At 48.3% G+C, this 27,123-nt stretch overlaps 2 protein-coding genes across 3 annotated transcripts in view; one reads left to right on the forward strand and one right to left on the reverse strand.

The window, feature by feature from the left end:
* Positions 1-17,393, forward strand: part of ANKRD27 (ankyrin repeat domain 27) — a 64,344-nt gene extending 46,951 nt beyond the window's left edge. For both annotated transcript variants that reach the window (XM_075537335.1, XM_075537336.1), the window contains 8 exons: positions 1,570-1,695; positions 7,544-7,741; positions 9,329-9,448; positions 10,759-10,920; positions 12,746-12,857; positions 13,493-13,571; positions 14,024-14,096; positions 14,800-17,393. In XM_075537335.1, the coding sequence (XP_075393450.1) occupies positions 1,570-1,695; positions 7,544-7,741; positions 9,329-9,448; positions 10,759-10,920; positions 12,746-12,857; positions 13,493-13,571; positions 14,024-14,096; positions 14,800-15,033 (1,104 nt within the window). In that variant the 3' untranslated portion in view covers positions 15,034-17,393. The remainder of the gene's footprint in view (positions 1-1,569; positions 1,696-7,543; positions 7,742-9,328; positions 9,449-10,758; positions 10,921-12,745; positions 12,858-13,492; positions 13,572-14,023; positions 14,097-14,799) is intronic.
* On the reverse strand, positions 17,331-26,827 carry PDCD5 (programmed cell death 5). The gene is made up of 6 exons (XM_075537337.1): positions 26,673-26,827; positions 25,350-25,387; positions 19,817-19,878; positions 18,742-18,833; positions 17,916-17,987; positions 17,331-17,511 (listed from the first exon to the last, which is right to left on the reverse strand). The coding sequence occupies exons 1-6, from the start codon at positions 26,742-26,744 to the stop codon at positions 17,464-17,466; spliced, it is 384 nt and encodes a 127-aa protein (XP_075393452.1). The 5' UTR covers positions 26,745-26,827; the 3' UTR covers positions 17,331-17,463.
* Positions 26,828-27,123: the final 296 nt, after the last annotated feature.

The raw sequence follows: 27,123 nt of genomic DNA on the forward strand, positions 1-27,123 counted from the left end.
GTGCCCTTAACCAGTTTGCAGAGGGCTCTGGAGAACACTGGAAGCCCCAAATCCATTTGCAGGGTCCTTCCGTAAATTGAGCCACCGGTGAACCCCTTGTGTGTGAATAGAACAATAGCTTCATTCTTAGGCGGCTCTGGAAAGTAGATTAATATCATCAGGCAAAAATTTAGCACCTTAGCATTTAATTTTCCCTTTTGACCATTTTAAATGTGTTCATGTTTTTATTTTCTGTTTTCTTTTGGATTGAAATTGTTCGTGGATTTTTTGCTTGTTGTGTTTGTTTTTAATGTAAAATCCAAGTTAGGTAAATCTGTAGAGAGAATAACTAGATCAATTTGATTGGAAATGCTCTAAATTTGATTGTGGTGGTTATTGTAGAACTCTGTGTAATATAGTCAGACCATTGACTTGTATGGTTGTGAATCATATGTCAATAAAATGCATAACTTTTGAAATAAGAATACAAGGAAGTATGTACTCGTCTTAAAGAGAGAGAGAGAGTATGTATATGACCTTCACCAGCGTGTGGGTTTGAAGCAGAGGCAGGACGTCTCTGTGGATGAGCCTGAGGACCATCAGCTCTGGGACACCTAGTGTCTGAGCAGGTGTCAGCGCCGCGGTTGCCTTTGCCCGGAGGCCGGTGTTGACCTGTCAGAGCGGCCACTGTGGTCTCTATTTGCCTGACACTGCCTTGCTGCACCTCTTCTGGTGAGGGCCGGGAGGGGAGGGGGCAGAGGCCACTGGTGAGGAAGTGGGGCAGACGGGCTCTCCTGTGCCCTGGGGTCATCACCCTCCCGGCCAGTGCACGCACCTGCTCTTACGGGAGAGACTGCTGCTCTTCCTCTGTCCCGGTGTCTGCCAGGGAGGCAGAGGGCCCTGGAGGGGAGATGCTCTGGGCCCGAGGAGCCCTTTGTCACTCCTCCCGTGCACATGCTTGCTTCACCAAGGATGGGAAACACGTTTAGAAATGTGTGTTTTCAGTCTAGGATGCCCATCTGCGGGTCATTTACTATTGCTGTGTGCAGGCTAGCACACTGCAGAAAAGTGCACTGGTGTGGGAGGTGGGGGACACTGGACCCCTGCCTTGTGCTGAGTGTGCCTTTGGACGTGTAACCGACCTCCCCCGAGTCCTTTTCTCTTAGTCACTAAAGATGGCCCTGCTTGTGGGAAGCGCCCCCTGAACTAGTGTAAGAGGAGGAGCTCGCTTAGTGCCCGGGGCCGGTCTCAGCCCCGAGTCCACATCAGTCGGCCTCTCTCTGGAGAAAACAGAAGAAGACTCTAACACCTGCTGTGGACAAGAGTCGGTCGCTCAATCTCCCTAGATCAGCATCGAGTGGGTTTAGAGAGGGTTGGACTCAGGTGAACGCTGACGCTTCTGAAGGGAACAGAAGCCACCTGCAAATAACTCTGGTGTTTGAGGGGTGTGTGTGTGTGTGTGTGTGTGTGTGTGTGTGTGTGTGTGTGTGTGTGTGAAAGAGAGAGAGAGAGAGAGAGCGAGAGCGAGCCACTTGGAAAGGACTGAAGGGGGTGTTTGACGTTTCTACTTCTCCTTCCCTCTGACCTCAGGTGCGGTACCTGCTGGAGTGGACAGAAGAGGAGCTAGAGGACGTGGAGGAGGCTGCAGGGGCTGCTGGGGAGCTTGAGTTTTGCCACCCCTTGTGCCAGTGCCCCAGATGTGCTCCAGCTCAAAAGGTGACTTTTGCCCTAGCCAGATAATTACTGTCTCCCAGGAGCCTCCCCTAGATATGACCCACTAACTGACCAACTGCCATTGAGTTGATTCTGACTCCGTCGGGTTCTTGGAACTCTGAATCTTTGCAGGAGCAGATAGGCTCATCTTTCCCCCTAGGAGTGCCTGGTGGGTTTGAACCACCCACCTCGGGGTAGCTGATGCATGTGGCTCTGCTTGGGCACCTGGCTTTCCAAATGTACAGGTGTGCTCACTGCTGTCTGGGCCCTCTGGTCACATGGAAGGGGTTGTGAACACACACTCACGAGGCCCCTGAAGAGACTCCAGGCCAGCTCCTTCACTGCACCTTTCACTCAGGCTGTCGGTACACCCTTCTGTGGGAGAGCCCTGCTGCCAGGTACCCTTTACCCGGTTTCCCCAGGGGTAACGTCGTATAAAACCCTAGTCCAAAGATACTGCCATGGCTCCCAAAACAACCCAACCCACTGCCATGAAGTCCATTCCAACTCAGCCGCCATATACGGAAGGAGACAGCTTCATGTGTCTCCTGCGGAGTGGCTGGTGTGTTTGAACCACTGACCTTGAGGTTAGCTTCCCCAGTGGTTACTGGCATTATTCACACTTCCTCAGTTTTAGTGATACTTGTGTGTGTGTATTCTATACAGTTTTATCACATGGGGGTTTGTATATCCACTACCACATCCAAGACATGGTTCTGTCACCATAGGAATTGACAAATCACTCTTGTCGCCTTGTAAAGCCACACCCCTCTCTTCGCTTCATCCTTGCTTATGCCTCCTCATCCGTAACTCATAGCAGTCAGCAGTCACTTCTTTAACTGCCCAAAAATTTCTTCTTAAAGGTTTATAGTTTTAAGTCGGTAGATTGTAATTTTGTAAAAGTACCAAAGTTGAGGCTCGTCTTTGGCCCCCGTGGATGGCTGCCTGTTGCAGCCCCACTTGAGAAGCTGTCCTTTCTCCATGGAGTTCCCTTTGCTCTTTGTCAAAACTCAGTTAGCTGTCTCTGTTACCTGTCCATCTACCAACACCACACTGATTATTGTATCTGAGTATAACTGGGGAAAATGCCATCAACTCTATTCCGATGTGTTGTTATCAATGTCATTATCAAATCCTGGGGGAGTTGGGGAAACTCTAGGACGAGGTACAGCTGCCTGTGGGCGTTTCTGTGTCTGTATAGGAACTGTTCATATGGGTACTGTGATTTCTCTCGTTCCTTTTAGTATTTGAGCTGTTCCTGAACTCATGCCTGCCCATGTTAACTATAAGCAGCCCTGGTGACTTAGTGGTTTCCTGTTGGGCTGCACTTCAAGGTCAGCAGTTTGAAACCACCAGCTGCTCCTCAGGAGAAAAATGGGGCTTTCTGTTCCTGTAAAGGAGTTTCAATCTTGGGGGACCACAGGGTAGCTCTGCCCTTTAGGGTCACTATGAGTCGGCGTCAACTCGGTGACAGGGAGGGCTTTTTTGTTTTTGTTTTGAGGTCTACAAACAAACATGCTGGAATTTTTATAGGGATTTTATTAAACTGATAAATAATTTGAGGGAAATTGATACTTTAGACCTCCTTTGATTTCTTTCATCAACATTTTGTAATTTTCAGCTTATAGATCCTATACTTATTTTGTTAAGCGTGTGCCTGAGTATTTTACTGTGTGTGTGAATGATTATAAACGATAGTATTTCAAAATTTTGTTTCCCACAGTCATTGTTTTAAGTATAAAAAAATAGATTAGGATTTCCTACACAGTCAAGTCTCTGCAAATGAGATCAGTCTGATAAAAATCTTCTTTTCCAATCTGATGCCTTCTATTGATTTTTCTTGCCCTATCACAGTGGCCAGAACTCCCAGGCCTGTGTTGAATAATAATGTGAAGGTAGACACTGCTTCCTTGATTTTGCCCTTAGGAGGAGAGCGTGTTAGCCCTTAGAGGCTTTGCCGATGCTCTTTATCAAGTTGAGATTGTTCCTCTCTGTTCCCATCTTGCTGAGCCCTTTTGTCATGAATGGTTGTTGGTTATTGTCACGTGCTCTTTCTACATCCGTTGATGGCTCATGTGATTTTTCTGTAGCCTGCTGACATTGGTTTTCAGAGGTTGAGTCAGCTGTGCATACCTGGAGTAAATCGCACTTGGCAGTGGGATGTAATGTAATTCCATTTTTACAGGTTGGAGCACATTGTTGTTGAGCTCTTAAATGATTTGATAATGGGAAAGAGCCAGATTGAGTGAGTGAGCTGCATAATTACATCACAGTGATGGTGCTTACTGCCAGTGCTGTGGTCAAAAGGGAACGACTCGGAAGTCAGGCACTGATGGCCTCCCACGTCCCTGGAAGGCCTTGGCTGAGAAGAGGGTGGGGGCTGCAGGCTTGTAGACTGGTACCATTCACCATTCCTACCATTCCAGCAGGCTCTGCATCCCCATCCACACCGGTTGCTGAATAGGCTTTCCTTTCCCTGCTGAATTGCCATGGCATGTTACTTTGGCATGCTGTATTTTTATTTATTTATTTATTTTTAAGTGTTGTGCAGGGCAAAGACCCATCATCCAGATGAGAGCCCATTAGCATGGGGTCATAATGGCGTCCAGTTGTTTTCAGGCAGCTACTTTAACAGGGCCTGGGGCAAAGGAAACTGTCACAGATTCAGGATTGGTGTCAGATCAGTACATCACAGTTACAAGGGGACTACAAAATGGGCAGGGGACCCTGATTGGGACATGTATGCTATATTAGAACAAAGATTCTCAACCTGTGGGTCAGGACCCCTTTGGGTGTCAAATGACCCTTTCACAAGGGTCACCTAAGACCATTGGCAAACACATTTCTGATGGTCTTAGGAACCGAGACACTGCTCCTCTACCCCTCTCCAGATGGGTCTGCCCACATGCAGGTAAGCACACATACAAGTAACCGGTGTGATGACATCATTGTGTCAACCCCGTCACATACACCCTGTACTTATGCGGGCCAGTCACATGTGTGTAGAGAGCAGCTACTGTGTAGAGAGCAGATGCTCTGGTGAAAGCAGTATTGGAGGTAAAATGGCATTTCATGAATTACAATTACTAGGTAAATGTAAAACCATGTACTGTAAAAACTATATCTGTACCATGAGAACTTAATCTGGCTGCCGATTGGTCTTTTTATAGTCGGCTGTGGTTGATGTGAATACCGTCCCCTTGTGGTAGGATCAGGTAGGTAAAAGAACAACACAGAGAATGGTGAATCATAGGAAACGTCAATGAACTGTGCCATGTATCATCTTTTGCATTATTAAAGCTCTTGTTATATATTATTTTCATTCGCAAACCATCCCATGACAATGGATCATGTAGAGAAGAACGTTAAGAAAAGAAAATATAGTGAGGATTTTTTACAGTATGGTTTTACTTCAATAATCACAGCAGGAATTGAGAAACCACAATGTGTTATTTGTTGTGAAGTTCTATGAGCCAAATCTATAAAGCCGAACAAACTAAAAGGCATTTTGATAGCAAGCATCTGAGCTTTGTGGCAAAGATACCAACTATTTTAGAAGAAAAATGGACTCAAGAGAGCCAGACTTGACACTGGTGGCAAGTACCACAAACAAAACATAGCAGCCGTTGAAGCTTCATATTTGGTAGGACTCAGAATCACCAGAGCTGTGAAACCTCACACTGTTCGAGTTATGATCAGAGGTGAATTTGTTATGAAATGGAGTGCAATTTCTTTTTCTATCGACACTGTCAGCAGAAGAATAGATGACATGTCTGCTGATATTCTTGATCAGGTAATCCAGGAAATTAAATCTGGTCCACTTCCAATATTTAGCATCCAGTTTGATGAATCTACAGATGTTGCAAACTGTTCTCAGTTACCGTTTACACCAGGTATATTAATGGCGACTTGAAAGATGAGTTTCTTTTTTGCAAAGCTCTTGAAATGACAACTACTGCATGTGAAGTACTTGACACAGTTGGTTCATTTCTGAAAGAGCATAAGATCTCTTGGGAAAAGGGGTGTGGTGTTTGCACAGATGGTACTCCAGCTATGCTAGGATGTCAGTCTGGATTTCAACGTTTGGTACTGAATGAGTCACCAAAAGTCATCAGAACTCACTGTATGATTCATCGGCAAATAGTAGCAACAAAGACGCTGCCACAAGAGTTACAAGTCCTGTCAATTTTGTAAAGGCGAGCACTTTAAGCAGTCGACTGTTTTCCCAACTGTGCAACGAGTTGGATGCGCCGAATAATGCTCTGATATTTCACACTGAAGTGAGATGGTTGTTGAGAGGAAGCTTTAAAACGTGATTTTGAGCTTCGTGGTGAACTCAGAACATTTTTTCATCAGAAAGCAAGACCGCAGTTCAAAGCACTTTCCAGCGATAAAAGTGAACTGCAGAAAATAGCTTACATGGTTGCCATCTTTGCCATCTTGAATGAGTTAAACTTATCACTGCAAGGACCAAGTGCAATATGCCTCAATTTGTCTGAAAAGATCTGATCATTCCAAATGAAACTTCAGCTTGCGCAAAAACAAATTGGATGAAAATAAAATTTACATGTTGCCTACGTTATCTGATTTCTCTGAGGAACATAACCTTGAACCAGACAAAAGGCTTAAGATGATAACGATGTGAAAGAGCACTTGCACATGCTTGCAGACGAAATTTCTTCCGACATTCCAAATCTACCTGATACCCATTTACACTTGCCAGAAGCCCGTTCACAGTCAAAGTTGAAGATGTTCCTGAGACAGCACAAGAGGAGTTCATTGGACTTATTAACAACGATGCAGTGAGAACTGACTTCTCTACAATGCCAGTTACAAAATTCTGGATCAAGTGTTTGCAGTCATATTCCTGTTCTGTCTGAGACCGTGTTACACCTTCTTCTTCCATTTCCATCAACATATCTTTGTGAAACAGGGTTTTCCAGCTTGTTGGTTATCAAGTCTAACTACAGAATTAGACTTGTGGAAGATGATCTTCGTTGTGCTCTTGCAAAGACTGCCCCGAGAATTTCTGGTCTGGTGAGAAAGAAACTATCTCAACCTTCGCACTGACGTTGGCTTTTTATGCAGACTGTCACAAAATGTAGCCATGTGGTGTACTGTTGTTTTATTAAGACTGTTACCCATGCTACATCATGCTTCAAGACAAAATTTGATTTATTTGTCATTAGAAATACCAGTAAATATTTCACAATATATATAATTCCATATTGTTTTTGTGATTAATCACTATGCTTTAATTATGTTCAATTCATAACAATGAAAATACATCCTGCATATCATATTTATATTATGATTCATAACAGTAGCAAAATTACAGTTATGACGTAGCAATGAAATAATGTTATGGTTGGGGGTCACCGCAACATGAGGAACTGTATGAAAGGGTCACGGGGTTAGGAAGGTTGAGAACCACTGTGTTAGAAGAATTTAGGAGGTTAGTCCAGGGACTTCTGACTAAAGCAGTCAGGCTAGGACTCCTGACTTTCATCCCCAGCACCGTAATCTGCACCAAGGACACACCCAGCCCCTCCCTGGGCTGGCTGGAGAGGGTTGAGAGTAACTCACTTTCCAAGAATACCATCCACTGACATTGAGTTTATGCCGACTCATAGCAACCCTGCAGAGCAGGGTGGTACTGCCCGTGTGAGATTCCAAGACGGCCACTCTTTACAAGAGCTGAAAGCCTCTGCTTTCTCCCGATGAGCAGCTGGTGGTTTTGAACTGCTGACCTTGCAGTTACCAGTCCAACGGGATTTTGGGCCCGATGGCTTCAACTGTTCTCCATAGGCTTAATAAGTATTAATGGCACTTCTTTTTCTGCCACTTCTAGAAGCTGGCCAAGATTCCTGCCAGTGGGCTTGGTGTGAATGTGACCAACCAGGACGGCTCCTCCGCTCTGCACGTGGCTGCCCTTCATGGCCGTGCCACCTTCGTTCCCCTCCTGTTGAAGCACGGTGCCAACGTGGGCGCCCGAAATGCAAACCAGGCAGTTCCACTTCACCTCGCCTGCCAGAAGGGCCACTTTGAGGTAGAGGTTATGTCTCTGGGCAGGGTGAGACCTCCCGGGGTGGGGATGCAAGCAGGGTGAGACCTCCCGGGGTGGGGATGCCAGCCCTGAGCTGCGGGCAGCGCAGTACTCAGCAACAGCCCCTGAAATACCTGGGGAGTCGGCACCACATACACCATTCCCACCTGGGAAGGCAAAGCTGGCATCCCGCAGGAGCTGTCCCTGGTGTTGGGTCACCGACGGCCCTGCCCTTGGTCATCTTACTGCCTTGACATTCCCACAGCTATGGTCAGTGCCAAGTGGTTTAGTGCCTCATGAAGTACAGCTGTGGGCTTATTGAAGAGGGACAGGAGACCCTGTGGGAGAATTGGCTTTTTGAAAAGCCTGCTCTTCTGTGTGAAATTTTTACACATGCACACACTTTTCCTCTGTCTACTCTGTGAGTGTTTTTGAAGATTGGGAGCAGTCCAGAACTGTTGCTCCTGGGGTCCCAGGCCACACTTGCCGGGCTTCTTCCAAAGAAAAGGTGTTTACATGTGTCTCCGACATCGCTGGATGGCTGCAGCCAAGTCCTGGCAGTGATACACTTGTCTCAGTGTGATTTTTTTAAATTAAAAATAATAATTCTTTTTACCCTGGAATGAAGTTGTTTTGATATCAGGGGTAACATGAAACTTTGAAGATAATTTCAAAATCCCAATTTTGATGCCGGGGATAATAATATCAAACTCAACCAGCCATTTCCCCAAATCCTTGAAGGTTGGCCACAAGTGTGCGGGATGCTGCCCCACAGAGCACAGCCGTGTCTAGGTGGAGCCAGGAGTGCTGAGGACTTCAAAGATGAGGGGTTAGCTCTGGAGGTGATGGAGACTGCTTCTGGGCATTCCAAAGAGATGTTCCCGAAGGACATGGGGTGATCCTAGAGGCTTGGTAGGAAGCTGAACGTAAGAAAACGGGGAGCAGCGTCAGTGAGGAAAAGGGCGGGTCTTTCTTGCCCATCACAGCAGTGCTCCTGCTTGTTCCATTCATCAAGGGCAACAAGGTTGTCCTGTGAGCTCTCACAGGGACACCTGACCCCATCCACCCAGCAGTCCCGATTCTGCCCCTGGAGATTGCTGTTTGTGCCCGAAACTCAACACCGAAGAGGAACACGGTTGCAGTCCCTTGAGCGTGCCAACCCAGAATCCTTCGGGAAAGGCGAGAGGGATGGAACCCATCTTCACAAGTATCGAGACCTCCGTGAAGGCTGTGCTGAGAAACAGTCGCGTCACACCTTGATATTTTTGTTTCCGAAAGGTTTCTGTGTTCACAGCAGGGCTCCTTGACCTGCCCTCGTGGTCCACTGCTCCCACTGAGCACCCCAGGATAATCCCCTGGCCTGCATGGCTGCGACCCTCCAGAGGCTCGATACAAAGATGAACTGAGAAAGCTCGTGGGAGGCCGCCGGCAGAGGGGCCCTCTGCTCCCTCCTCAGGGCTCTCCTTTCTCCCCAGGGTCTGTTGTGGGCCTGGAAAGAACCCTGAGGAAAGTAGAAAGAATGTCGCGTTGTTGTGTTTGTCACCCTGCAAGTGGGAGCTTAGGCTGAACACCCTCCTTCTCGGGGCTTAGGTGGTGAAGTGTCTGCTCAACGCCAACGCGAAACCCAACACACAGGACCTGAGCGGAAGCACGCCCCTCATCTACGCCTGTGCCAGCGGCCATCACGAGGTGGCAGCGCTGCTGCTGCAGGTGAGCCCGACAGCGCTGCGGCCCTGCCCTCCCTGGGCTCGCCCTGCCTGCCCGAGAGCCGGCCGGGCAGTGCTGCGGCAGGAGGCCGAGGGAGGTGTTAGAGGGCTTAGGCCCAAGGTTTGTGTCTCGCCCCCTTGCTGAATTATTGGCTCAATGTCCTCCAATGGCACTGTTACTTTTTCCTTTCTGAAATTCCTTTTTTTGTGGTGAAATACCAGGTGTCTTCCAAAAGCTCGTGGAAATATCCATGACCTTTAATTCCCCCTTTCACGTACTTTTGGAAGCCCCCTCACAGATGTAGCCACACACGTCAGCCACGTAGTGCGATCACATGCACCACGTTATACGAAGGCGCCCTGGTGGGGCGGGGCGTGGTGGGGTGTCTGGTGGGTTGCTGGCCGTCAGCTCAGCGGTGCAGCTCGGCGAGGCTGTCTGCGTCTGCTGGGACGTACAGCCGGGGGAACCTGCAGGGCTTCCGCTGCCCTGGGCTGCCGGGCCGCCACGAGACATGGTCATCAGCACCATTTCCAGGTTCCCCGTTGCCCTCAGCACCATCTGTACCCTTCAGCACTGTCTCTGCCCTCACACGATGCAGGCCTTTTGTGCTTGTTGTTAAGAATTTGAAGCCGCAGGGAAATCGTCCTGCCCATCGGCAGGCAGGTAATTTTGTTGCTGCTGTTAGGTGCCAGCAAGCCAGTGCCGACTCAGTGAGCCTAACGTACAGCAGAGCGGAACACCGGGGCGCGGCGCCGTCCTCCAGAGCGTGGTGCTGGAGCGCGCTGTTGCGGCCACTGTGTCAGTCTGTGTCACTGAGGCGCTGGCCTCCTTGTGGGGCTGTCCTAGCTCACCCAGCATGCAGGGGATGCTCGGGGAGCGGTCTACACTGTGGGTTGCGGTGAGTCAGAATTGACTCCGTGGCAGTTCCTTTGGGGGGACTTGAAGCATGGGTAACGTTGAGGTTAGCATTGCTTTGTTTTTTTTCATCTAGCACAGGAAATTGTTACTATTTCTCTGTTCAGAAGCAAGTGCTTTCTGAAAAGCCTGCTGTGGAAACCTTGACTCTGAAGGGCCGCACAGCCACGGCTCGCCCCTTGGGGGTGGCTTCTGTTTCCATCTCTCTTCTGGGGAGGAGTGTGCGGCCCTGACCGTCTTTGTGCACAACCCTCCCTGTGGGACTTGTGCGCCCAGCCTGGCATCACAGACATCTTCAGATGTGCAAAAGAGTGGACAGCATTTTGTAGTGCCCGGACCCCAGCCCCGGCCTTCCTGCGTCACAGCCTTACTTCGGCTTGTACGGTTTCCCTTTCTAGCACGGGGCCTCCATGAACGCTTCCAACAACAAAGGCAACACTGCCCTGCACGAGGCGGTGATCGAAAAGCATGTCTTCGTGGTGGAGCTGCTGCTGCTTCATGGCGCGTCCGTGCAGGTCCTGAACAAGAGGCACTGCACGGCGGTGGACTGTGCTGACCAGGTACGTGGAGAGGGCTCAGCCGCCAAGGCACCCTGGCTCCTGGAGCGCTTGCTCTGGAGTTACTGCTGAAGTCTGGAGCACCCTCTGGGATCGCCCTCCATCACCTGCTCGGGGAGCTTGACAGCATCCTTTCAAGGCTAGTTTGCAAAGGTGTGAGAGGAGGCGCCCCGACCCACTGCAGGTGGAGGCCTTGCTCAGGCACCTCTCACTTGCAGCCAGGTATGTGGGGGGATGGAGCGTGGTTTGAGGGCAGGTAGCAGGGAAGGCGGTGTCCTGGTTTCACCATGCCAGCAGTGCACCGGGAGGAAGTGTGTGGAGCGTGTGAAGCTCCTGAGTTCTGCAAGGGGAGCTGTGGTTACTTGCCAGGGGCCTCCCTGAACACTCTCAACAAGAAATTTCTCCCACTGTGCAGATCGGGGTCCCAAGACCCATCAGTAGGCAAGTGGCCATCCCCTCTTACAGAAGGGTCGCCAGTCAGGGTCCAATGTAGCAACGATGAAACGTACAACTTTCCTCTAGGTCCTAAGTGCTTCCCCCTCTCCCCCCTACCATGATCCCAATTCTACCTTACAAATATGGCTAGACCAGAGGGTGTACACTGGTACAGAGGGGAACTGGGAACACAGGGAATCCAGGACAGATGATCCTTTCAGGACCAGTGGTGAGAATGGCGAAAACGGGAGGGTGGGGTGAAAAGGGGAAACCAATTACAAGGATCTACATATAACAGAAAAAGGGGTGAAGTGAGACGTCGGACAGTGTAAGATATGACAAAATAATAATTTATAAATTATCAAGGGTACATGAGGGAGGGGAAAAATGAGGAGCTGATGCCAGGGGCTTAAGTGAAGAGCAAATGTTTTGAGAATGTTGGGGGCAACGAATGTGCAAATGTGCTTTACAGAATTGATGTATGTATGGATTATCATAAGAGATGTATGAGCCCCTAATAAAATGATTTTTAAAAAATCTCTCCCACTTTAGCACTTGCCAGTGGCCTGGAAAGGAGCCCTAGTGGTTTCAGTGAGTTACATGTTGGGCTGCTAAGTGCAAGGTCAGCAGTTCAAAACCATCAGCTGCTCCTTGTGAGAAAGAGGTGCCTTTCTGCTCCTGTAAAGAATCTGAGGCTCAGTAACCCTCAGGAAGTTCTCCTGGTCCCTGTAGGTCTCCCTGTGTTAGAACTGGCAGTGAGTCTGGTTTGTGTTCTCTGGTTGTTTGCCGTGGGGAAATGGTGAGGGAAAAGTCTATTTTTATCCCTGCTTCATGCTTAACCTTTATCCAATTCACTACTTGCAATAAACAACCAGGAGGCTGGTCAGTGGCACACTTGGCAGGGTCCCCTAAATCCAACCTTCTCCCTAGATCCTTTAAAAATGTTCAGTGGCATTTCTTCACAGAATTGAAGTATTCTAATATTGCAGGGTGATGGTGCTCTGTTTTCACTGAGCACTTACTGTGTGCATGTGCTAGGCCCTGCACTGGGGTGCCTGGGCATACATTCGGCTGCTCACCAAAAGATCAGAAGTTCAGGTCCACACAGCAGTACCTCAGAAACCACCTGGCAATCAATTTCCCAAAGACCAGGCCCTGACAGCCCTCTGGAGTCCGTTCCGCTCAGGGCACACGGAGTTGTCATGGGCCCGAGGCAGCTCACCAGCAGGCGGTGGGCCCTGGGTTCAGCCAGTTCTCACTGGGACCTGTTCCTGTCAGTCCCAGGGCACAGAGCACGCCAATACCTGCCCCGGAGTGTGCAGCTCAGAACTAGGCCTTGATTTTTTTTTAATTTGTTTTAATTGCCGTTATTTTTTTTCTTCCCAAATTGTAGAATTCAAAAATAATGGAATTACTTCAAGTAGTCCCAAGATGTGTTGCTGCGTTAGACGATGTTGATGAGACAGATGACAAGGAGTACATTACTGTCAAGATCAGGAAAAAGTGTAAGTGCCGGCCTTCGCTCCGTCATTCTCAGCTGGGGCTGAGGGGGAAGCCCATGAGTGTTTGCAGATTTTCATAAAATGTCAGAAGACGTGAACAGCCCGTCCTCAGTCACCAGTGGACATTGATGCTGCCTCCTGGGGAAACGCCCTCGGCCTTACCTTCAGGCACCCTCTGATGGGGCTCTTGCGCCTCGTGCTCGAAAGCCAGGCGCTCTGAGCATCCTGGAGGCTGATGGAGATTACAACAGCAGTTACCTTGCAGGGATGGGTACGAAGCCTTTTCAAAATAAGTTGTTCTTGTTTCCTTTTTCATGAGAAGAAGGTGTGCAGTGCACTGATGTGGGTACGCTCACATATCGGGGAGCTCTGTGCTCCCTCACCCTAACTGGCCCGGGCTTTGTGGCACAGATCTATCTGCGTATCGAGGACTTCACTTTCTGTTTGCTGAGAAATTCACAGAATTTCACAGAGATTCATAGGGATCACCTCATATATTTTTGAAAGCAAAGCCAGTGTTTTGTTTTTTAAATCTTACTAACCTACGAACATGGAGCTACTGATTACATCTGCACTTTAACCATAAACCGGCCCTCACGCTATTGTGAAGAGTTGAGAAATGTCTCTTTCCTTTGCAGGGAACTCAAAAATGTGTGATTTACCCAACGAGCCTTTCTCCAGGCAGTTTTACTTTGTCCCCTCGACCGGCCAGTTTAAGTAAGTGTAAAACCCTGTGTTTTTGACTACCATTTACTTACCAAGGGAAGTGGGATAGACAAAGATTTTTTTGGTGGCGTATTGGTTGAGCGCTCAGCTGCTAGCTAAAAGGCTGGTGGTTTGGGCTCCGTCCTGAGGCGCTGTGCTTCCGGACAAATTACAGCCCCGTAGGGTTGCTTGAAGCCAGCGTTGACAATCAGCAATGGGTTTGGGAGTGGCTCTCAGTTGGTGGCACAGTGGTTAAATGCCCCTCAGCTAACTGACAGGCTGGCAGTTTTACCCACCAGCAGCCCCACAGAAGAAAGGTGTGATGGCCTATTCGAGGGAGATTGCGGCTTCGGGGCCTGGGGGGCAGTTTGCCTCTATCCTATGGGGTTGCTTTGCTCACGACTCGCCTTGACGGCAACAAGTGATGGGATTTTGTTATCCCGGATATTTCTCTGGGATTTCAGGGCGAGGACTTCCAAGGAGATGGTACCAAGAGATCAAAGTGTGCCTGATCTTACTGAAGACGCATTGCATCAGGTGAGTTAAACACTGCCCTGTGATCGCGGGGTAACAGAGTCTCACTTTTAGTGTGTGGTTGGGTGAAAATCCCCTCCAGACACAGAATAAAATCACTTCTGTGGACAGCCCCTGGGTGGCCCCCCTTCTGGCACTTCAGCATGGCTCTGAGCTGTGGCCCCGGAGGTAATGCCACGCTGCACGGACACACGGCTCTCGCTAGTTAAGCTCACCAGTCTGTAGCTTACTGGCGAGCACTGGGCTGCTCCTGTGAAGACGGGCAGCCCAGAGGCCTACACAGGGTCGCTGTGAGTCATAACCAACTCCTAACCGCGGATTGGGTTTGGGGCTCTTGGGGGTGGTTTGTTTGACCAAAGATCCTGAAGCTCATCCTTTTTATCTGAGAGACATTTGCTGTGTAGACCTGACTCATTTTGGTTTTGCTATTTAGTCTTCTTCCCCAGCTGCAGACTCTGAAATCTGCCTTGCTGTTGGGGCAGGTTGCTGATCTTGTAACACAGGGGCAACAAGAGTCTGGGCTTCTTGGAGGCTTGAGTTTAAGGGTGAGATGCTGTAGAGCAATTGCAGAGTCCCAGGTCATGCTAGCTCCCCAGGGATGCTAGAACGGAAGTAATGGCCCTTATTGCATGCTCCGTGGCAGCACTCACTGTGCTGGGGTGGGGGTGGAAAGGATGGCGTGGACTGAATTACACCTTTTCTATAGGCAGGGAGGCAAAGAGCCACACTGAAACAGACTCCCTGGCCAGAGCCAAGCCGACCTCCAACGGCTGGAATGGGGTGTGGTGACCAGTCCTCGAGGTCCACGCCGGAACAGGCTGCCCCAGGGAACCGGCGGATGCTGCATAGACACACAGTCAATGAGGCAGTGGGATCCAAGGACCCAGAGGCTGCTGGCGACCTCACCACTCCCCAGGAAGCCAGTGTCTCCCAGGCCTGACGCCAATCAGAACTCAGCTCGGCGTACTTCAAATAACTGGCTTCCTGGAGTCGGTCTGCAGCAGCAAGTTCCGACAGCTTTTCCCCAGGTCAGCGGCTGAATGCAACCGTGGAACCACGTCTCTCCTCCCTCTTCAGAGCTGGTCTGCACACTTAGAAAGGAAAGGACAGTGGCCCCAGCAGTGACTCAGGCCTGATGTTCCTGTTTAAGTGTTAGGGTTCTTGGGCCAGCACCCGGTTGCATCACCAGGTCCTCGGCTTCTGCGGAAAGGTGCTAACCCTTTGTGCCACACATGCATGAGCAGACCACGAGCTGCACGAGCACCCTCGCCTAGACAAGCTGGACAGACGCTTCGGAGGCCGCCTGCTATGCAGGAGGCAGGCCAGCAGAGAAGCCACACCGCAGTCAAGAAAGCCCCTCCCAGGACAATGTCCCTTTGCAAAGCAGCACTCGAGCCTGAAGCTGCCTAACTGCCGCACCGACCTTCATTCTCGCTAAGAGGACCGATTCGAGCCGTCCTGCATTGTGTACATAGAAAAGCCAAGTTTGTTTCCTCCCAACCAAGGTGAGCTGTCAGGTCACTGCAGTGCACACCTGTGGCAGTGTTGGTAGAGACACCTGTCCCATGAGGGGCCTCCCCACCTTCATGCCACACCTGAAGGATGGCCACTGGATTCACGAGCAGACTGGGCACATCTTCCCTTAGTCTTTTTATTCAAGTTCCAAACTTAGAGCACAAGCCAGGGTCAAGTTACTTTTAAGTTAGACTTGATTGCCATTAATTCCTTTTTATAAATTTATAGAAATGATAAAAATTATTTTTTTAGGTTATCAGTTGGTGAAGAACAGCAAACATGGGTTTGGCGCGACTACATCTGGGAACTCCGTTAACAGGGATGGGGGGTGTATACGTGTTCCTGGAAGTAGCTTGTGTGTGTATAGAAGGGAGGGCCTGATTATTTTTCTACAAAGTAATTTATGATTTCTAATTTTCTAATGTGCCTTGGATATGTGCCAAATGATGGGAAAGAAACAGTAAACCGTAGGATTCTTGACTGTGTCCTGGTCCACTTTTTCGGTTGATATTTTGCTAGAGACAAGCATTCCTTGGCTGCTCGATCGTTCCCATTTTGTGTATGGAAACGGACTTCCCCGTTGGATGGATGTGGGTGGATGGCTGGATAAGTAGGTGGATGGATGGATGGATGGGCGGGCCTTTTATTCTCCAGGTAGCTGTGATTGAAACCAAGTACCATGGTTAGTCACAGCAGGTCAGGCCCACAGAACTAGTGGAACAGCTGTGACTTTTTGGAAGCAGATGGCCTCTCTTCCTAGGGGCTTCTCGGTGGGTGCAGGCTGCTGACCTTGCATCGTGTCATGTACTTCTTACTTGCGCTGCCCAGGGCCGACAATCCTTGTAGGAACCCACACCAATGTTGCAATTCCTCTCAAAGGAAGAATGAAATGTATATAACACAGCTTCACAGTTCAGGTAGCTTCTCTGCCCATCTGTTTGCCTCGCTTTTAAACAAAGCCACCTCCTTGTGTAGAGCAGTGGTTCTCCACATTCCTAATGCCGTGACCCTTCCATACAGGTCCTCATGTTGTGGTGACCCCCCAACCATAATATTATTTTCGTAGCTACTTCCCGTCATTTTGCTACTGCTATGAATCGGGCGACTATGAAGCGGTTAGGTAGAGGTTACTATCCTACATTAAATGGTATCATTCCAAATTCTCGAAGAAAAACCACTTCTTTGCTTTCAGACATGTCTTGGAAGTATTAAATGTACCCAAACGCAAACGTTTATTTAGCTTAACCCATGGATTTGGGTCTTTACGACACAGTTGGCTGCTGCAGCACATTATTTTTACTCACCAGTGCCCTGGCAGCTTGTTCCTGCTACGGCCTTTCCCCGACTTAACCACAGGTGTCACGTTGCAGACACATCATGTCCACGCTGTGAAACCAAACCAAATGCTTTCAAGCACAACTGTGCTCCACTACAGGGTTTTGAATGGCTGGTGTTTCAAGAAATCACCAAATCTATTCTCAGGTCCCTCTGGGTAGATTCCAACTCCCACCCTTCAGCTAACTGGCACCCACTCATGCCGCTCCGACCCTAGAGTGACCCATTGTTAGGGCAACGGAGACCTGCCCGTGGCGTTTCCCAAGTGGAATCTTCATGGGGACGGATTTACGATGTGTTGAAATACTTTTGGCAGGAAAGGAGACCACTCAAAATGCAATCGCCCAGTCACTCGATTATGGCACACAAACAGCACTGGCCCAAGTGTTTTAGATAACAAGTTTATTTTTTTAAAGGCATAGAGACTATAAACAAAGGAAACATGTAATCAGATCAGAACTTCTGCCAAGTGCCATCCGTCCTCGGAGGGCTCCGTCCCGCTCAGGCTGGCCACGTCCGTTCAGTAATCGTCATCCTCATCAGAGTCCATTACTTTTCTTCTGTTGAACTGGGCGGGGAGACAAACTGCTGTCACCACAGGTTTGAACATCAGGGGGATTGTGAGAGAGCCTGCTCCAGCACGTTGTGGGGATTAAATCACCACGTTGTGTGTGTGTGTGTGTGTGTGTGTGTGTGTGTGTGTGTGTGTTAGCAGTCGGAGTACACAGAAAAGCCTTACAAATATTTTTTATGTTTGGGTTGAGTTTTGAGTATACGTGTGTTTGGCAGGCAGGCGCACACAGAACAGCCTTACATATATTTTCTATGTCTACTCTCTCCCCACAATACACTCAGTCTTTCTCCCTGAACGCCCATTGTTATAAAATGAAAATCTCCAGGCAGGCATGTGCCCACCACTTACATGTAAGAAATATATTTTATTATAAACCATGTGCGGCTTTGAAAACTTACTTTAACTGTTGTTTTCTTCTCTGTTTGTTGGCTGACTTTTTCAAGAATTTCTATTAAGCCTTGTTCTGAGACCTGGGTAACCAAAAGGAAAATGGTACTTAGGAAACGAAGACTCGACCTCTTCAGCAGCTTTACTCATTTACCGTCTGGCGGGATGTGTGGGCAGAGATGCAGGGAGGAGGCTGAAGCCACTGTCAATAGTGGCTGATTTGCAAAGTTCTGAATGAAACTTGGTCTGCTATTCCTCACCCGAGGAGTTGGGGAGAAATGTACCCAGGACCTAACTCCCTCAGAGACATTCACAGGGAACACGCCTTGAAAAACACTCGCCTGTCACTATTAGAGAAGTCACCCTGACCTCCACTGAGCACTGTATTCTGTGTGAGGGATGCCGTGGAAAGCGCTCTGCTGCCTGCGGAATCGAAGTGCTACCTCACGGACCGAGGCACGCTCTTCCTCAGACCACTGGCCCGGCAGCACTTTCTCTAAGTGGTTCGCCGTGGCAGGGCTGACCCCTGTAGACTGCAGCGGCAGCAAAGGGGGTCTCCATGCAGGTGGGGGCCACTGTTTCAAATACTTAAATGTATCTCGGGTGAAAGTAAAGCAGGCTTCCAGGTGAACATTTCCACGTAGACTTTTTGGAGAGACTGGCTACCTCCTTCACATTGGGCTGCCTCATTACTCCCCATCCACTTTGCCTGTGCCCATTAACCTCCCCGGAATACAGTCTGTAAGTAGATGAAGAGGAAACTGACCTGCAGGAGACTTGTTATAATAAAAACTAAGTAACAGGAGCCGGAGCGGCTTGAAAGCAGTTCAAACTTACCTTCCCACTGAGCTGGCCATATCTCGCCATCTGTATGAGGTAATTCTCTACCGTTTTACTCTTCTCGGGCTTTACAAGGGCCAAATTACTTACTGAAACAAGAGCACACACACCAGGCGTCACGAGGAAATGCACTTTTCTTACATTGTAAAATTAAGTGCCTAAGCAGGGCACATCCGTTACTTTTTAAGTCCTGTGACCATCGAGGCAGGCAAGGAGACAGTGTTGTCACCTCCCTTAAAAACGGAGTTTTAGTCCCACCAGTGTTAGTCAGGGCCACATAAACATGTAGTGGTCAGGCCAGGATGAAATCCTGCCTTTTAAAAATGTGTTTGCCCATTGGAAAGCCCCTTATTTATTTTTATACATATTCATCTGACACCACCAACATATCTACCAAGCCAAGCCTAAGCTGAACAAACACTCCCAAGTACAAAACCTTTTTGCCAAAGATAAACAATGGTGGTACTTTATGTAAAGCTGCCTCTTCTAAATTCAAACCACTTCAAATTATACAGAAAGTATTAGCTTGTTCTCCACAGCCCATTTTTCCTGTTTTCATTATGAAAAGTTCTAACCATGCTAAAATACAGAATAGACCACAAACCCTCATCTCGCACATCAACAGCTGACTGACTGAACTGCAGTACAACTGAGCTGGTACTTGTGATGACTTAAGTACATGTCCTTAGGTTGATGAATGTCACACTACACACTCTCTCTCTCTCTCTCTCTCTCTCTCTCACACACACTCTCTCTCTCTCTCTCTCTCTCTCTCTCTCCTCTCTCTCAGACCACAAACCCTCATCTCGCATATCAACAGCTGACTGACTGAACTGCAGTACAACAACTGAGCTGGTACTTGTGATGACTTAAGTACATGTCCTTAGGTTGATGAATGTCACACTACACACTCTCTCTCTCACACACACACACACACACACACACACACACACACACACACACACACACACACACTCTCTCTCTCTCTCTCTCTCTCTCTCTCTCTCTCTCTCTCAACTAACTACAGCCAATCGGATCTGCCATAGAAGTAGAGGAAAGTGAAGATGCTTACATCTGGCCCGGGCTGACTGATCCAGAACTTGGGCCAAGATACTGTTTCTCATCTCTGCTTCCCTACAACAAAAACACAGGACAAGCACTGTTAGAATCAAGCAGTCAGCATTCCTACTGAATTCAGGAAGTGTCTTATGATGTAAATCTGCACTTCACAGGCAGTGCTGTGCAGAGGCAACAACTATAGATTAAATATCCTTGTCATCAAAACCAGCTGTGTATGAGGTTAGTCAAAGCGTACTTCTCTAAAATCATAGGAAAACTACCAAAATGTGAAGCTGTTTTTTTTTGACATGCCCTCCAATTAGGTCTATGTACTTAAAAAAATCGACTTATAAATAAATTTACAAAAAACAGTTATTGCTAAGTCTATGGCAACCCATGGAGATGGCAGATTCAGAAGTTCATGGACAGAAGGGAATGAAAAGGTCATGGTAGTGTTCCCTGAAGGTTGTGGAGGCCCTTGCATTTACAGTTGCGCTGTGCTCCACGGTTTTTAAGGTTGTGACCAGATCACTAGGCTTTTTTATCACCAACAATTTTATTGGCATATAATTCACATATCACACAATTAAAGAGTTGAATCATAAGAAGAGTTGCACAGTCTTCACCAGTCAGTTTGGGAACGTTTGCTTCATTCCTATCCTCATCGTTATCTTCCCACCTCCCCTGCCTTCCCATCCCCAGGAGCCATTGAGCCAGTTATTGTCTCTGTACCTCCTGGATCTCATACACAGAAACATTAAGAAAACAAGCAGCAATAATGAAGTAAAATAGAATACAAACAATAGGAAATATTGAACACTAGAACAAATGTAAATGGATCATATGGGAGATCAAATGATAGGGTGCTACATTTTAACCTAACTGCATCTGCAAAAATCCACTTTCCAATGTCCTCTGCCTAACAGCAAGACGATTCACAGCCTTGGTCCATGGTCAGAGGGGATTCACCGGGGGCTCAGTCCACAAGTATTTCCTTCACTCAAACAGCTTGACAATGGATCAAAAGGGAGATCAAATCATAATACATTTTGACCTCAGTACACCTGCTGCCACCCCCCCAGCGTGGTCGATGCACTTGTGAAGGCTGTTTCTCCCCAGCACTCCCCAGAGAACGCTGCACTCGATCTACCCAGTTTCGGTGTCCCTGATGGACTCAAAGTTGTGTTCCTTTTCACTATTGAGTTTGAGGAAAAGCAGCCTGAAGCAGCAAGATCAAGGTTGTGGGGTTGGCGGGGTGTGGTTTCCTGGTAGGATTTCGTAGGACAGCCTTTGCTCCCCTTGAAGACAGCAGTACATTGTCATGATGGGAAAACTTTCAGTGTTACCTTCCTGACCCTTTTCCCCTCAACAATGAGCTTTCAATTTTCCCTAAAACGTTGTTCTAATAAGCTTCCATGGCACCCGATGTCTTTGAAGAAATTCTTTTGAGGCTAAAAAAAAAGTTGAGCTGACTGCTGCCTTGAACTAAACTGGCCAAGCGGATTCCAAGGAAGCCACTTTTGACTGGACCTTTCGAAGGACTCCTAAAACAAGTGTCTGACTGGAGAGCAGGCCTGCAACCATCCACTGACCGCAGACATGCGTGTAAAACTGTACATGTATGAATGGGACACTTAGTAGATATATATATATATATATATATACACACACACACACAATTTATTGACTGGTATTTTTAATGGAAAAACTTTGAATTTTCCTAATTTTAGGGTGAAGTCTCAGTTTAACTACTACTACCACCATTAAGTACCCTAGTGTGTGTGTTAGAAATTTGTGGTGGGCTAGCAGGAATGAAGAGGACCAAGAGATTAATCAGTGTAATGCCCTTAGAGATGACGAAGCTGAGATCTGGGAGGGCCATGTTAGGAGACATGGCAGAGCTAGATCCAGTTCTCAGTTTTATGAAGCATCTACTAGCACGTATGTTGTTAGGTGCTATCAAGTCAGTCCCGACCCATAGCAATCCTATGGACAAGAAAACAAAGCACCGCCTGGTCCTGTGACATCCTCAGTGTTCTGTTGGCAGCCACTGTGTCAATCCACCTTATCCATAGGACTCCTCTTTTTCAATGCCCACTACCAAGCATGCTGTACTTTTTCCAGACACTGATGTCTCCTGATAACATGTCCAAAGGATGTTTGGCAAAAGATGGACCATCCTCACTACTACTCTTTTTTGTTTTTGTAACTGGCATATTATTGGTTGTTTTGAGATCAGTACAGAGACATTATGAACAACTTGTACACCATTTTAATGCACATACAAAAATCCTAACATGGCATGTAGATAAAATATGTTTCTAAATTCCAGTGACTTCCCAGTTTTAAATTTGGAGGCAATTTTTTATAAAAGAGATTATCAAGTACCATTATCTTCAAATGTTATATCTTAAGTCCCACTAATTCACTACACTTGACCTAAGCCAGAAGGCCGAGAAGCGATGTGTCCCACTGTCACAATTTAATGTCACATACACTACACTTTCAAATGTTCAACCCTTCACAGCACATAACAAAGTTATTGGGAAAACTGGACTACCACAATCAAAGGTGTTACAGAATGCACACAGTTCTGAGAAGAAATGGTTTCCAAACACAATTCTATTAAGAACAAACATGGAAACAAATTTTAAATGTTCAAGTAATACAATGCATGACAGTGACTCCAAGCTACTATTAAGTGTGTTTTGTATTAGGTATATAAAACTACCTATCCATCCCAAAACAGTTATGTTCCCACAATTCAACATCCCACTATTTTCTGGTTGTACCATAAAATAAACAACCAGTAAATGATTTCACATGTTAAGGAAAAGCACTTACACTTATAAAAAAGGGGGGGATGGGATTTCTTCTTCCTTACAAATGTTTCTAGAGCTACTAAAAAACTTGCATTTACAGAAACTATTTCTCTGGATTGTACCAGAAGGGAGATAACACGGCCCACTGAAAAGACATGGTGCACATTAACCAGGCGGCTTTTTCTTCCTCCTCCTTCATCACAGGGTGGACTTCTCGCTTTTCATTTCTCCATTTTGGGACGGTAAATCTTTAGTTTCTTGGTTAGTTGCTTCAGCCTGTTTTCCCTTTGTTCCCCTTTTCCTTGTACTTTTTTTCTCTGAAGATTTATCCTTTCCTTTTGTCTCCACTTTTGCAGACACAGGTATCACTGACAACCTCATCATTCTCTTGCGCTCTTCCTTCACCACCCCTTTGGCTAAGCTGATCCGGCCTTGTCTGCGCCTCAGCCCAGGTCTAGATTTGGGGAGGCAGGGTAGTCACTCAATCATTGTGCCCCACCACCCACTGTATACTGCCCTACCCCTTCCCAAGACCATCTCTTGGGGTTCTGGACCCAAGGAGTGGGGGTGGGGCTCCCAAGGCCACTCCTGTCCCCTTCCCATTAGTTTTCCACCTTCACTTCCATGGAGCATTTTGGCTGTACTTCTTCCAGGAATAGTGTGTGTGCATACAAAAAAATTTGGGTGGGTGGGCAGGTGAGGAAATTGTAACTGTATCCTTGTCCTTTTAGCAAAACAAACAAGGACCACTAGACAGTTATAATTTCCTCCCAGCACCCCCCAAAAACAATCTGGTTAGAAGTACAGCCATCGTGCTCCTTAGAACCAAGGACGGCAAGATTTCATCTTACATACTTTGGATATGTTGTCAGGAGAGATCAGTGCCTGGAGAAGTACATCATGCTGGCTAAAGTGGAGGGCAGAGCAAATGAGAGGAAGGCCCTCAATGAGCTGGATGGACACATGGCTGTAACAAAGGACTCGGTGTCATTCAGTTATGCAGATGGTTGTTATGGGTTGGAACTGATTTGATGGCACTTAACAACACCAACTATCTTTGCTTCTTCCGCCTACCTAAGAAAAGGGGGCTTACTTCAGTTTCCTATGACAGGGGCTTTCTGTCTCTTCCCTGAAAAATAAAGTCTCCCAAGGAACCCATTAACACAATTGACCGAAAGTTGCTTTGCAGTTAAGCAGGAATTGAAGCTGGGCGTCCCCATTAACCACACTTATCTGCGGAGCCCTTGATGCCAATCCCATACACCATTTTTATTTCTACCAAGTACTTCCACTTTGTCACTCAAGCCATGAACAATTACTATACTTCACAGAATCTAAGATGTGACTATGAACCATACCATAATTGTATAATTTCTAAAAAAAAAAAAATAGCACTCCAAATGAGGTGTGTAACAGGAGACATAACCATTCAAAGTTGGGATACCCAAGAGCAACATCCTCATTACAAAGTCAACAAGACATTCATCTGCCAGCAAGTTAAGTATGCAAGCATTCACCTTGGCTCACTCGAGGACGAGAAAGGAGAAAGTTCCTTAGAATTCTAGCCGTAAGCTTCAATCATGCAGGTCTGTCGTTCACACTTCTCGGGTGGAAACACAAAGCAAACAGAAAACCCACTGCGACTGAGCTAATTCCAAACCACAGAGCCTGCATGCAGTCTCCAAGGCTATTAGTCTTTATGGGCGCAGACAGCCTCATCTTTCGCCAGTGGAGCGGCTGGTGGGTTTAACTTGCTGGCTGGGCCGTCAGCAATCCAACCAACTAGTATCCAACTACATGAGATCTCAAGCAGAGAACTTCATTTTAAGGTCTCCAGTTAAGTATGTCCCCCGGGTGATGACAGAAGCAGAGAGAAATACCCTCTGGAAGATTCTAGGATGAGTGTAATTTTGAGATGCATTTCAGCGAGCAGGGACTTTCTTGCCCTTGCTAATTTCTAAAGATTCGCTATCACGCCTGACCCAGAGGTGCTCAATAAATATTCTCAGAATGAATGAAATGAGTTAAAAAGGTGGTGAGATGGAGCAATCAGATACCATTCAACCAACCTGCCATGTGTGAGGTGCTTTACCTGTGCTGGAATAAAATAGTGAACAGTATTTACTGGTCACTTAACTAAAGGTGCTCACTGTGCTCACATGGTCCTCGTAATAGTGGTAACTTGTACTATTATGTTCATTTTTAAGGTTTATTGTTTAGTAGAGAAATAAACAAGAGCTTGCACAACAATGGAATAAGTGCTGTGGGGCTCCACTCAAACTTAGTAACAAATAATAGTGAAGATGCTGTTAATTTTTTAAAAAAAATCAGTATGTAGTGCAAAGGCACTTTGGTGGCAATAGTGGGTTATACTGTGGGCTGCTAATCACAAGGTCAGCTGTTCTATGGGGGAAAGATGAAGCTTTCTACTCCGGTTCAGAGTTACAGCCTCAGAAACCCATATGGGCAGGTCTACTCTGAGAGGGTCGACGAGTCATAACTGACCCCATGCCGGCGAGTTTGAGTTACTGTGCCAGAAAACGTTAACATGCACACGTGTGTTAAAGACCAAAAACAAAACCACCAAACTCCCCGACATCTGAGTCCATGCTGACTCATAGCGACCCTTTAGCAAGGGCTGCCCCAGTCACCACTGTACCAACTGGCTGCTCGGTGTTAAAATCAGGACTAGAAAAAGGCTGTGTTCCCAGCGCCAGGCCACACCTGTGTTTTGCTTCCTGTTGTGCTGCATCGCCAGGCTCCTGAAAGAAAAGACCAAAACAAAAACCTTTTAACAAAGTATTTTCTCAGAGAAAGGGAAGGTAAAGAATGATTCTTCTTTTATTTCTGATGCATAACAGATTCCTGCCCTGGTAAGGCGTTTATCAAATAATGAAAAGCCAGGTATCGGAATTTCCCTTTACGGCAGTGTTTTGATCAGCCTCTAAAGCAGTGGTCCTCAACCTGTGGAAAACACAGATTTCCGACGGTCTTAGGAACCCAGACTCGGCTCCTCTACCGTCTCCAGGGGGTGCGCTCACATGCAGATATGCCCACATACTGGGAATGAAGACTGCTACCCATTGCTACACCATGTTTCAAGGCAAAATTTCATTTATTTGTCATTAGAAATAAATATTTCACAATATTTAATTCCATCGTTTTTGTGATTCATCATTACGCTTTAATGATGTTCAATTTGGGACAATGAAAATACATCCTGCATATCAGATATTTACGCGGATTCATAACAGTAGCAAAGTTCCAGTTATGAGGAGCTGTGGAGTCACAATGGAGTAGAGTATCTTGGAACGCAAACCACCGTGCGGGGGTGGGGGTGGGGTGCGTGATCCCTGCACCATGAAATCACGGGTGGTCGGGGTTAAGCTCAAGGAGAGGGAAAGTGGCTCCGCACGGCAGGCGCCGCGGCCTTTCCCCTCCCGCCCCTCACGCTGGCCTCCGTTCCGTCTACAGCACAGTCCCTACACGAGCATCTTTTGGGGTGACCGGCTCCTTCCCGGAACTGTCAACTCGATGTCCCTCGGTTCCCTGCGGTCCTCTCGGCACCTGGCTGGCACACAGCGGACCCGCACAGGAAGATCAGCTGACTCCTTGGGTCAGTACAACGGAATTCTACAAAACAATCTGGCTTGGCCATCGTCGGGGCAGTAGTCGGAGACGGCAAGACCTCAACGTCAAGGGCACGCAAGCCCCGGGGCCCCTGAGCAGTCGGTTTCGGACCGCAAGGCCTTCGCAGGGCTCGTCTCGGCGAGGCCGAGCTGGGCAAACGGGCCTGGGCCCGGGGCAGGCCCTCGGGGGGACAGGCCCGGGGCCGCACGTGGGCAGCATCCGCCTCCCGGCCACCCGAGCCCCTGGGCGGGGAGAGGAGTCGGAGGCCCGCCTCGGAGTCGGCCACGCCGCCGCCCCGCGGCAGCGGCACAATCCGGACCGAGGGCGCCGCGAGCCTCCGCCCGGGCCCCGCCCTGCGCCTCGGGAGAGGGCGGCGCCCCGCAAAGGCCGGGCGGGCGGGCGGGCGGGCGCGCTCACCCCGTGCTTCGCCTGCGCCTGCAGTTCGGCCAGCCTCTGCTTCCTGAGGGCCTCGAGCCCTTCGTCCGCCATGGCACCGCCGCCCGAGTCCCAGCGCCTCGGCACGCCCCGCCACTCGGCGCTCCCCGACCTCCGGCGCGAGCGCGGCTCTCGGCACTGCGCAGGCGCCCGCAGCGTCCAGGCATCACAAATCCAGCCCGGAGCAGCGCCTCCTGCCTCAGCCAGGCAGCCAGGGAGAGGGCAGATGCCGCGATCGACCCCTGGCGTCGTCTTCACCGGACTCCCGCAGTGGACGGCGGGGAGGGGCTGCCCGACAGCCAACTGGAAACGCGACCTGACCGGTGTGTACAGACCCAGAGCGAGGCACTGAGGGCGACGCGGCGGTGGAAGTGCTGCTCCCGCGCACACTGCACACGTGCTTGTGTTAGTCTGGATGCTGTTCCTTACGGTG

The sequence above is a fragment of the Tenrec ecaudatus genome, chromosome 18 (assembly GCF_050624435.1).
Source record: "Tenrec ecaudatus isolate mTenEca1 chromosome 18, mTenEca1.hap1, whole genome shotgun sequence".
In the NCBI taxonomy this organism is placed as follows: domain Eukaryota; kingdom Metazoa; phylum Chordata; class Mammalia; order Afrosoricida; family Tenrecidae; genus Tenrec; species Tenrec ecaudatus.